The 12,604-nt window shown below is 47.2% G+C and overlaps 1 protein-coding gene across 1 annotated transcript; it reads left to right on the plus strand.

Moving 5' to 3' along the window:
• Positions 1-10,598: 10,598 nt before the first annotated feature.
• Positions 10,599-12,151, plus strand: LOC135795785 (transcription factor HES-1-like). Its single transcript, XM_065307568.1, has one exon. It carries the CDS (start codon positions 10,970-10,972, stop codon positions 11,897-11,899), a length of 930 nt encoding a protein of 309 aa, XP_065163640.1. The 5' UTR covers positions 10,599-10,969; the 3' UTR covers positions 11,900-12,151.
• The last annotated feature ends 453 nt before the right edge of the window (positions 12,152-12,604 follow it).

The raw sequence follows: 12,604 nt of genomic DNA on the forward strand, positions 1-12,604 counted from the left end.
AGTAAAGAATTAGGTTCTTTGTGCGACAACTTCAACATCGATCAACCCGAACACAATCGTCGATATTCGATCGAATAAACAAATTTTCTTGTTTTTGCATTCTAGCAACTCATGAGTAACTTAGACATTTATTCCCGCATTCTATCAATATATTGACAATATATGTACATGCAAAAGTATTGAAACTTTAATAATTGTTTCCAATGCGTCTGAAAAACTAAAAATTCGAGTCAAAATCATTTGCAATCGCGCATGATGCATGCTCAACGCTTGAGAAATCGCCGGCGCTTAATACATTCCAAAGGCACATATCTCCGCACGCCGGAGGTGGGGGCGGCTCGGCTATACGTCTTCCGCCGTTGCGCCCTCGAAGCGGCAGACAACGCGCGGCCGCTGATTGCTCGCGCGTATCATCCGCCCACGTGCGAGCGCTGGCGAGCGGCGGCGCGCGCGCCCGTTAAGCAGTTCCCCTTTAAAGGATTTGCTCGTAATGGGGGCGGCGGCGGCGGCAGCGGCGGCGGCGTGATGTTCCGCCGCCGTAGTTTAACGAGGCCCGACCGAGCGTGTCAAAGCAATCGCCGGGCGCGCACCATCAGTGCGAGCGAGACTCACCACCACCACCGCCGCCGCTTCCCTGTCGGCGGCAGCGGCGGCATAATCTTGCAGCGAAACGAACGGCACGTATAGAAATATATATAGATATATATTTAGGGCGAGGGCGAGGGCGTTGGGTGGTGGGCAGTGGAGCGGGTTATTTGGCGGCGGATACGACCGCCGCCGTTGCCGCCTCCGCCTCCGCTCGTCGTCATCGGCGCTGAGCGGCGCGCGAATGCGATATCTGCATCAATTAGCACCCGCTCGACCGTCATCGTTCATCAAGCGGTGCGCGTCGCCGCCGCCACCACCGCCGCCGCCACCGCACACATTTCTCGCTACGCGCAGATAAGCACGTTTTCTGCGCGCGGCATGATTAGCCGCGCACACGTGCGGGAATAACAACCTACCGGTAGAGAAACGGAGAAAAACGAACACGACGCGCGGAAATTCTAATTATCTTCACGTTTGACAAGCCAACCTGTCACTGCGTTAATTAATTAATTCATTAATGCACGCCCAGCGCAACACGACTTGAAAAATAACATTTCTACGCGTTTTATTTCACTTTGCCGGTTTTTTTATGATTGATTTTTCTGGAAAAAGTGCATCTGCATGCAAAAGACACGCGGCGGTGGACCGCTGGAGGCGGCAGTGGCAATCCCCGTAAATCCGGCGTCAATCCGTTATGATCCGACGGCGGGGTGCTTAAAGTGTCGACTCGTACGTTATGGCAAAAGCGCGGGCGGCGTGCCCAACGAACCGAAACGACGCGCGCGTTGCCGCCGCCACAGCCGCCGTGGGCGAAACGTGCGCGTATATAATAAGAGGGGAAGCGAGGCGTCGCGGAAAGGATCGCGGATCGCCACGCATACACACACACACATACATGTATTATGCGTGTGGCGGCGGCGGCAGCGGAGGCGGTGATGGTATTGGTGGTGGTGGCAGCGGCGCGTAGCGTGCCACCTCAAGCCGAACGCGCGCGCTCGCCCGAGGGTGATAATGAGTGTCGTGTGCAGCGTGACAGACGGATGAAGAAATCAGGCCGGGCACGGCAGGCGTGCGGAAGCGAGGGCGGCGTTTGGGGGTATTGAGGGTTGCGTTAGTGGTGTGAGTCTGCCACTGCTGCTTCTGCTGCTCGAAGCGTGGCGGGTGGTTAGGAGGTTCTGTGTGAGTGTGGAATGGGAAGCGCGGCGGCGGCGGCAACGGCGGCGGCATGGCTTGGCAGTTTTACGCCAACCTTACCGCTTTCCCGCCGCCTCACACCACACGCCAGTCGGCCACCCTCGCTCTCGTCGTATATCTATATATGGCGCCGCATCGTGCCGTTTAACTATCGTCGGAACCGACGGCGGCGGCTGCCGCTGTAATGCCGCCGCCGCTCGCACCCGCTCGTTTCCCGTTTCACGACCGGCTATATCTATAGATATAGCTTTGGAGCGGCGAACGGCGAACGCCGAAGATATATATGCAAGCGCGCCAACACGACGGGTGCGGACGGGGGCGGCTTGTGGCGGCGGGTGCAAGCGAACGACCATTTCGACGCGCGTCTCGCTTCAGCACAAGGCGCGCCCGCCGGGCGTTGTGGTGTGCGGAATGTGTGTGGGGCCAACGGGGGCGGCCGTAATCAGACGAGGGGAAAGGACGCCCGCTCAACTACGCCGCGACGCTCGCTCGGGTTGACCTGCCGCCGCTCCTAGCTGCGTTTACACCAAGCCAAAAACAATTTTATTCCAAAATCATCAAAAACTATCTATTTTAACCTCAATGAAGTAAAAATACGTCAAAATTATCAAAAATTTGAAATTTAAAATTTAAAATAAATAAATTTTGAATGTTATTATTTAATGTTAAAAGATATTTAATACATTTTTATATTATTTTTAGCGTTTTTCTCAACTTTTGATTTTTTTTGACATTTTTGACATTTTAACCTAAAATATTGAATTTGGTGGCGCTGTGTAAACGCAGCTATGCGAAGCTGACGTCCGGGCGCGCGTGCCGCCTATCGACGCTCAACCAGTGACTATACGCGCGCGCGAGAGGAAAAAAAGCCAAAAACGAATTTTCCGGAGGCGCGCCGCTAAATTTCGGCCCGAAAAATACTCGACGCAGTTTCCAAAAATATTTCGGCGCGCCAGAGCGCAAGAAGCGCCCGAAAACACCAACACAAAACCGAAAACAGAAGAAAAAAAAAAACTACACGCGAGATTCAATTGTACACTTCCGAGCGGTGATTTGTCCGATTAATAACAAATTCTCCAAAAAAACAAAAACCACGCAAAAAATACTTAGCACTCCTTGAAATACAGCGAATATTTCCACGGCGTCGGACGGCAAGCGTATTATTTATGCATGTATCATTCGGCAGGAGGAAAGAGCGCCGCTATTGTCGTTCGCAGGCGACGAAGCGACGAAGCGTCGAAGCGTCGGTGGCGTATTTTTAGTATTTCTTGGCCTGCGGACCTGCGGCACACCACAGCCGCATGCCCGCTGTCATATACCAACGAATATCAATGCCCAATACACACACACACACAGAAAAATATATATCTAGGTAGTTGTAAAGCGGCTTAAACGCATAACGCGTATGTGAGAAGCAGGCGCAGCAGGAAAAGCAAACGAGCGTGCGAGCGACACAGATGCGATCGGGCAGCGTGCGCGTTGAATTTATAACACACGTATCGCGCGCACTCGGCGGTGGGTGAGCGGTCGAAAGCAGCAGCAACGAAGGGGGACGAGTGGAGTGGCAGAGGGGAGGGGAGGAGGGAAGGCAGGCACGCGACAGGAAAATAGATGCCCGCGTCCTGCACGCACCGACCGCGACCTGCATTCGACACGCCGCTTACCATCCGGCGCTCCGGCGCTACGTATAAATATCTAATAGTTACGCCGACTAATTTCCCAGCAAGGCGACGCGCGCCGAGTGTGCGAGGTGTGTGCTCAAGACGCTTTTATTCATATCGAGCGGGTGGGCAGGCTGGCTGGCTGGCTAGGGAAGGGTGGTGGTCGTTTTTTTATTCTTTTGCGCGTCTCTTTGTGCAGCAGAATGCCGCGCGCTACTTTACTCTGCACGCGCTGGATGTTTAGCAGCGCAATCAATCAACCAACACCTCTGGGTGTTCCGTTTAATTAATTCTATTTCACATTTTGAAAATTCAAAAATTGAAAAATAAGTATAGTGCTGCCATCTAGTTGATGTTTAGGTAGGTATATAGAAAAATCATGTCGAAATGCTGTCAAAATGTTTTTTTGACAGTTGAATGTAACAGAAGTGTTATTCAGTACGCAGTGCTGCCATCTACTGTCTATTTTGATAGGTAAATAAAGAAATCATGTCAAGAAACTGTCAAAATGTATTTGACAGTTGAAAGAGAAAGAAATGTAAGAATATTTAACACTTTAACGCGAATTTAGCTAACAATTAACAATTTAATTTAAAAACTTCACAAGCAAGTCAATTAAATAAATTGAAGACAACTGTAAAAGATTAACCGAAACGAAATACTAATATTATTAAAATTTGTAACACGAAAAATAACTATGCAACATTTTCGTTATTGTTTAATAATTGAAGAGGTGGCGGTGGCGGTTGCGGTTGATTGATATATGCACATAGCACATGACAAAAATAATATAAATTGATTTTCTGGCGCGGGCGGCAAACACTACGCTGCGCGCGGTGTGCGGACGTGGACCGCCGGAGCAAATTGAAGCGTTTCCGAGCGCGGCGTGGGCGGCGTGTGAATGTGTAACGGGGTGGCGGCGCGGTTCCCCGAACCGCTCCAATTTTTACGCCAAACAAACAAAAACGCGTATTAGCATCGCTCGCGTTGATTGCGGCGCCAAGATCCGAGCGTGTGCAGCTAATTAATGCGAAACCAATAGGGCCTGAAATTGGAATTCAATTTAGAGGGGGCGGCGCGCGGGTAATGAAATTTTCCAAGGTGCCAAAACACACAGGCACTCGAAACTTGTAGTTTAATCAAGAATAATTTAAAATAACTTAGTTTTTGAGTGAAAATTTATGCTTTTTGGAAAAATTTGCAATTAATTAGTAATTTGATAATTTTTGAGGGTTTTTTGAGGGACGGCGAATAGATAATTAAGTTTTTTAAGGTCCCAAAACATAAAATTAACTAAAACTTCTAGATTAATCAAGAAAAATTGAAGATTTTAAATTAATTTACGAAAATTTTGAGTTTTTTTGGTAAAAATAAAAAATTTATTGGTAATTTGATGATTTTAAAGGTTTTAGAGAAGAAGCGGGTAAATTATAAAGTTTTCCAAAGTACCAAAACATATAGAACGTCTAAAACTTGAAATTTAATCAAGAATAATTAAAAAAGTTTGTTTTTTTGCGAAAATTTGAATATTTTCGCAAAATTTCAGTTTTTTTTTGTCAAAAATCGTAAATTAATTGCAAATTTGATGATTTTAAACAGGTTTAAAGGTGCCAAAACCTAAAACTACTAAAAGTTCAATTTTAATGAAGAATAATTGCAAGAATTTAATTTTTTTTTCCGTAAAATTTCAGTTTTTTAGGCAAAAATCACTAATTAATTGATGATTTGCTGATTCCCAAGCGTTTTCAATAATTCCAAGAGCATTTAGTGCAATTAAATTCAACACGCTTGTTAATCACACTCGACTCGACGTTGCGTGTCGTTATGTCGCGGATTAACGCGTAGATAATTAATTCGGTTGCGTTTTACGAAACAGGCAGTATACGAAGAGAATTTGCGGCGCGCTATATCTATATATGCCGGTGCTCTCGCGTCTCGCCGGCGCGCTGCTGTGCACGCCGTTGAAACTGCGGAAACAACAAAAAAAGGCGAAGCGAAACGAATAAGTATATGGTTCGCGTGCGAAATGCCGTCGGGCGGTCGGGCGAGAGCCGCGGCGTGGCGTGCGGAACGAGCGACCTCCGCTCGTCACTCGATTTTTTTTGCACGAGCGGCGGCAGCGGCAGAGAGGCACATAAAGTACGAGGCGAGGCGCACGGAATCCACCAACACACACATCTACATAGAGGCAGACGCAGGCGGCGCGCACGCTTTCGCCTTCGCCGCTTCCCGTCCCACGTCCGCCGCCCGCCTCCCACGGCGCTCGGCGCTCGCCTCCGCCGCTTACTGACTGAACCGCACCGACGTGCCGCCGCGCCGTGCCGCCGTGCTGTTTGCGAACCGTCGTCGTTCCGTCCTGGCGCTCCGCTCATGCTTCGCTCGGTTATAGCTCTCGATATATCTATAGCAGGCGGCAGCCGAGATAGACCGATAGCTCGGAAGCGCACGTTTGACGCCCGCACACTGTACACCGCGGCGCCTTTCGGCACATTCGCTTTAATGCCGCTTGCGCTCGCCGCCCGCCTCTGCCGCCCCGCCGCCGCATTTGCATGTGCGCGCCCGCCGTCGCTGTTTATTGCCGCGATGCCGCGTGTGTGCGCCGCGTCGCTTCGTCACTCATGCACGAAATTCACGCACTAATAAAACCCAGAGATACGAAGAAACGCGTCGATTATTATTAATGATAACGCGTGCGCGCCCCCAAGTTGATAACACGCACGCGGAAAAAATATACGAAAATTTTACTTGTTTAATGCGTAGCATTAAAAACTAGAAATCTTTGCAGCAGCTTGAATTAATTTATTAATTTTGATGCATTTGCCAAGTTGACTGGTGGCGGCGTGGGTGGCATGACGCCTGAATGCCGCCGCGCGCGTTTTACTGCCCTGCGAAATACGCGCGCAGGGTGCGACCTTAATATTTCCGGCGGTGCTAAATTGGCGCTCTAATGCGTCAATTTATTTCACGAATTTTGCATTTTCAATACAAGCACATCAAATTTTGCAAATAATAAAACACTAGTAAATCGATAAATCATATGCGTGTGCAATGCGAATGTGTTCGATTGTCAAATGTCAAAAAGCATTAAAATCTACTGCGATTGCGTGTAAAAATCTATTTCAAATTTAAAAATTGCAGTAATTTGCTGAAAAAACTGTTATTTTAACCAATAATTCACTAAATTTCTGTATTTTCAAGAGTAGAACATCAAATTTCAAGGTTTTTCACTGTCAAATGTCAAAAAATTCAAAAATCTACTGCAAAAGCGTGTAAAAATCTATTTCAAACTTAAACATTGCAGTAATTTGATGAAAAACAGTTATTTTTACCAATGTTTCACTAAATTTTTGTTTTTTCAATATTAAGACATCAAATTTCAAAGGTTTTCACTGTCAAATGTAAAAAATTATTGAAGTATACTGTGATTGCGTATAAAAATCTCTTGTAAACTAAAAAATTGAAATAATTTGATAAGAAATTATTATTATTACAAATATTTCACCAAATTTTCGTATTTCTCGTAGTAGAATATCAAATGTCAAAAGTTTTGACTGTCAAATGTCAAAATCTATTAAAATTTAGCATCGTGGTTTCCCTGAAAAATACGAATAGTTTGCCGAAAAATTGTTATTTTCAGAAATACTTCTATAATTTTGCGATTTCAATGCAAAATAATTCAATTTTTCAATAAATTTCACCAAAATATATAAACGTAAAGTCAAATGTCAAAAACGATTCAAATCTAGTGTGTTTTCGAACAAAAATCTATTTTTAAACTTAAAAATTGGGATAATTTGATAAAAAATTATTAGTATCACGAAATATTTCACTAATTCTGTATTTCCAATACTGGAATATCAAATGTCAACCATTTGACTGTCAAATGTCAAAATATATTAAAATTTCACATAATGGCGTTGTAAAACATAAGATAACCTTCAAAAAATACGAAATTTTTGCAGAAAAATGGCCATTATGAGAAATATTCCACAAAATTTGCATATTTAATACAAAATAATCCCGTTTCCAATAAATTTCAACGGAATGTACAAATAGAAAGTCAAATGTCAAAATTTCTAACTGTCAAAAGTCAAAATCTATCAAAACTTGTATTAGCATGTAAAATAATGATTCTAACCTCAATAATCAGCACAATATCCCAAAAATACTTTTAGTTTCCAAGAAATGTACAAAATTTTTCCCTTTTCTTCCCTGCTGGCACCTTGTAACTTCAAATTAGCCCCCGCGTTCACACACGCATCAGCGCATCAATATTCATGACATATTTCTTCGTATCTTCTTTCTGGCTGCGGCCGCCCGCTATCCGCGACCACTCATCTTCGGCTTCCTTCAACCCTGCAGCCTGGAGCCTCGCCCAGCCACAAATGCCGCCGCTGTTCGCATCCCTCATCCTTATAGAATAAGGTAGCCATCAGCCGCATGCCGCGCCGTTCGTCTCGCCACTTGGCCCTTATCAACTCGAAAATTCAACCTACATACACATTCAAAACGCTGCAGGAGATCCAACCACCATCCAACATCAACCCGGCAGCAAGCAGCAGTCTCGTTTCGCCACCGCCTAGGCGAAAGGAAAAAAACCCTGTGTAGGTATATATATATATAGCGCGATCGTCGCTCGACGCTCGCATCCGACGCCTGCCGCCGCGCCGCGTTACCCCACACCCCACAGCGTCGGCTGCCGAGTCGAGCGAAGCAAACCGCCCGCGCCACCCACCTGCCAGCCGTTACCGCCAGACCGCCCCCGGGGAGACCGAGCGCCGGCCCTCTCACCCTGCTGCATTATTAAACCAGCACCTTCATTACGACCTACCGACCGAACTGCCGTTACCGCCGGCCGACGGCAGGCGCGCGAAACGGCACGCCGAACCTATATATACCTATATATCGCCGTCGCCGGAATATATATAGGTATAAAGAATCCCTTCAACTTTCCAAGGGCTGCGTGTACCTGCCGCCACTAGAGAAGGTAAAAAGGTACGGTACAAAGATCCAGCCGAAGAACGGACCTGCAGAGCAAAAAAACAAAAAATAAAAAATTAATTCCACAGAAGTTAATATTTTAGTTTTTGTTTAATACCTACATTAAAATATTAAGTTTTTATTTTATTTTTTGAATTCGATAACTCAAATTTGTCACTAGCAAAAGAAAATCGAATGCAAAGTCTCCTACAGAAAAACCTTCGACGGTATTTGCTCAGTCAGAGCTAATACCACCGAAAATTTATACTGAATGTTTACGTAAAATACAAAAATATTAATTTTTGTATAAAATACGAATTTTTAAAGTACAACAATCAATCCTGCTGCGAGTCATGCTCGCTATGAGTCTGACCGTCTCGACACTTGCCGCAGACAGGTGGCCTCCCACGTCCTGCCCGGCGTTAGAGCAATCAATTCCGCTCCCCTCGACCCACACAGCCCACACCCCGCCACCCAGCGCGAAAGCTCGCGCGGCGTGCTTTTGCCTCACCACACACACACACACACACTCACTCATCAGGAATAATGTGTGTTGCCGCACACGCAAACCGGCCCCGAATCGCGATCATGATCGCGCGCCGCGCACGCCGACCCGCGAGCCATTTATATATATTCAGCGGGCGCGCTACGCCGCGCCGTCATTATTTCCTCTTTTTTTTCTCTCTGGTATAATTGCCGCGCGGCGTGCGATGCACAATTTCATCAGCGTGCGCGCGCGCACACACACGCACGAATTAACATGGTGTGGCGTGAAAAGAACGCGCGGCGAGACGCGGCGAACACAATAAACAGAATTTGGGCCAGAGTGTGGCGTGGAGCAGCGTCTCGTGTTTTTGTTTTCGTACCGAAATGCATCAAGGTCTAAATGAGCGATTATACGTCGCCCGACTGTCCGACTGTCGTGTTTTTAGTTTTTGCGCGTGGTGGATGCAGCCATGCCAGTAATTATTACGCGGCGATTCTTAGATGTTATGTTGGTTGCCTATATTGACAATTTTATACTGAATATTCATGCTATTGATGTGTTAATAATAAATATAGTGTCATTGTACTTTATGTATTTACGCATTAATAATTAAATTATTACCACTGTGCGGTTGTGAGTAGCGAGTTGTGCTTGGTTTTGTGTTATTTCTTTTGTGTGCGGCTGCAACATGACTGCAAAGAATTGTTTACGTCGCGTCGGATTTTTTGCGTTTTTCAGCGTTCGACGCCCGAATGTTTTTGCCAGTCGTCGGTAGTCCCAGACGTAATGGGAATAAGCGACGCGCGATAAGCACGCTGCTAATATTCCACGCGCTTCGGTCACACCAAAGCCGCCGCCGCGGTGGCAGCGTCGCGTGTTCCTACGCACGCACGCACGTCGCACAGGAGCAAACGAGCGATCATGCGATGCAGGCGGGAGTAATTGTATCGCATCACGAGAATACGGGCGCGGATAAAATATGTGAATGTGGTGGGTGTGTGGAAGTGGGCATTCGAAAGGTGCCGGCAGTACGTGGCATGTGATAAGAGGGCATGCGATGGAGTGATAAGACGCGACCGCGGGTGGGCAGGGGCGGCATGCACGCGCCGTCGGCGGCGGCGGTAATAGCGGTGGCGGTATAATGAGGCAGGCAACGCGCGCGCGGACGCCGAGCGGGGTGTGGGGCGCGTGTAATCGGCGGCGCGCGCGAGGGCGCGACGAGGCGCGTAACGCGCGCGTCGGCGTTGGCGACGACGCCGCCAGCGGCTGCGGCGGTCACACACATGAGCCGCCGAGTGAGCAGCGGTGGCCTGCGGGCGGAGGAGGGAGGGCGGCGGGCGACGGAACGCGCGCCGTGCCACACGGGGCGGGCGCGTGTCTGACGCGTCTGGGGGCCAACTAGCCGCCCACCCAACTGGCTCACCGCAAAACTCCAGTGACAATCAAAATTTTAAACAAAAAATTTGTTTTTATCAAAAATTTTCATATTTTAATTAAATTTGATTAAAAATATCAATAATTAATATAAAAAATTATTTAAAAATTGTTTATTTAATGGAGATTTATGTAATTTATAGAAATTATATTTTTTATTGTTAAATTTTGATGTAAAAAACGATTTTTTGAATTTTTTTGAAGTTTTGGTTGGGATTATTTTGTGAAATTTGACGAAAAAAGTTTGAGAACTGCAGTCGGGATCGTCGGTGTGATGTGGCGGTGTCGGCACGCGACAGAAGTGCGGCGCCCGCGACGCCCCCGCTTCCCCCACGGGTGTGCGCGGCGCGTCGCCCGCCGCCGATTCCCGCTTCTCTCGCGCGCGCACGATTAGAGCGCGGCGCCCAGCGAGAGTCGGCACGCGGTCGACACTCGCCAGTCGGCAGGCAGACGCGAACAGGAGCGGCAGGAGCACACGAGAGACGCAGCGGCTGCATAACACACGACGGAGTCGCCTTCCGAAGACGAGCACGCGTCGAGTGACGATCTCGCGACGCTCTACTACCGCCACCTCGCACGCACACACCGGCGCCTCGTACGCACTCTCGCCGGGGGCGATGTTGCGATGACCGCCAAGACCGGCAAGCACCATAGACACGTCGAACCACGTCGCGCCAACAAACCCCTCATGGAGAAGAGACGCCGCGCCCGCATCAACCAGAGCCTCGCCGCGCTGAAGACGCTCATCCTCGACACCGCCAAAGCAGACAACACCAAACACTCCAAGCTTGAAAAAGCTGATATACTCGAGCTGACCGTGAGACACTTCCAGCGCCATCGCAGCTTAGACACCGTCGGCGTGCATCATTACCGCGCTGGTTACGCTGATTGCGTCAAAGAAGTCCAAAGATATCTGGAGACACCGGATGCGCAGACGATGATGGTCATGGAAAGCGGTGTACGCCAAAGACTTTTACGCCACTTGGAGAATTGCATCTCGGAAGTGGATACTGACCTTAAGCAGGCTGCGCACTTGGCACCACGCGCACCTTCGGCTGTTGAAGAACGTCTACAACTTCCTGCTGATTCCAGCACACCGCATCATGAAGAAGTTAATAACAACGCGCATCTTGCTGGTTTAACTGGAGGACTTGGTAGTTTACCAATACCATTGGAGGGATTGGTCCCACCGACAGAGTTACCATCGAAAATGGTCAAAACCTACGACGGGAATTTTGTTTTTGTGCTACCATCGCACTATCTGCAATTAGCGACTGCGCTTGGTATCAACCTGCGGCCGCAGCCGATGGAGGACGTACCGCTGCACGCTTTAGCGAGTTGTTCGCCACCGCTGGCGGAAAAACCACTCGACTATAGCCGACTGCCACTTCCGACGCGCCATAGCGTGGAGGTGGTGGATGAGGTGAACATCGATGTCGACGAGCACGAGCCGACACCGCAGGCAGCGAGACAGCGAGACGACAGTGGTCACTCGAGCAGTGGGCACTCCAATCACCGCGACGATGATCAGGAGAGCATGTGGCGGCCTTGGTAATACCACAGACAATGAACGCGCGTACCATTACCAAAGCCGGGAATCATACCAAAAAATAATTATAGGGTTCTATCTTTTATGTACATACGTATTGTATATAGCTGTGGATATTTCACGATCAACTTGCATTCGTAGTTTGCGTCGTGCTGCATTCGGATTCTGATTGTATTATATTATTACTAGCATGTTATTACTTATTGCTCTGTACATATAAATTTGATCTCAAGTTTTAATAAAAATATAAATACTAAACTTTGTTTTCTATGGAAATATTTTTTTGCCTTTTTCGCGTTTTTTGCGTCAAAACTTAGGAAAAACTTAATTTTTGAGTGAAATTTAACGTATTTTTACTGTTTCTTTGCATTTATACCCGAATATAAGATTAATTGGATGGAATTAATTTAATTTTGGGGTGAAAACAGAAATATTGCTTATTTTATGAATAAAAATGCAAAACTAACCTCACTTTTCCATTTTTATGTATTGAATTTTCAAAGAAAATGCAACTAATGCCTTATGCAATTATCACGTAAACTTTTGTCAACTCAACAACGTGCATCACATATTTCAATTTTCGAAACTTTCTATCCGCGCGAAACTCACGTAAGCCGCGACTGGAAGCTAAAACCATTCCGTGAAGTAATTTTGAACTTTCGAAAACTTTGCTTTGCTGTGTACTGTTGAATATGTAACGCTCCAAGCGCC

The sequence above is a fragment of the Atheta coriaria genome, unplaced genomic scaffold (assembly GCF_025399875.1).
Source record: "Atheta coriaria isolate IRGN ID8LTWV9N9 unplaced genomic scaffold, Caltech_Dcor_3.1 hic_scaffold_7_pilon, whole genome shotgun sequence".
Classification (NCBI taxonomy): Eukaryota; Metazoa; Arthropoda; class Insecta; order Coleoptera; family Staphylinidae; genus Dalotia; species Dalotia coriaria.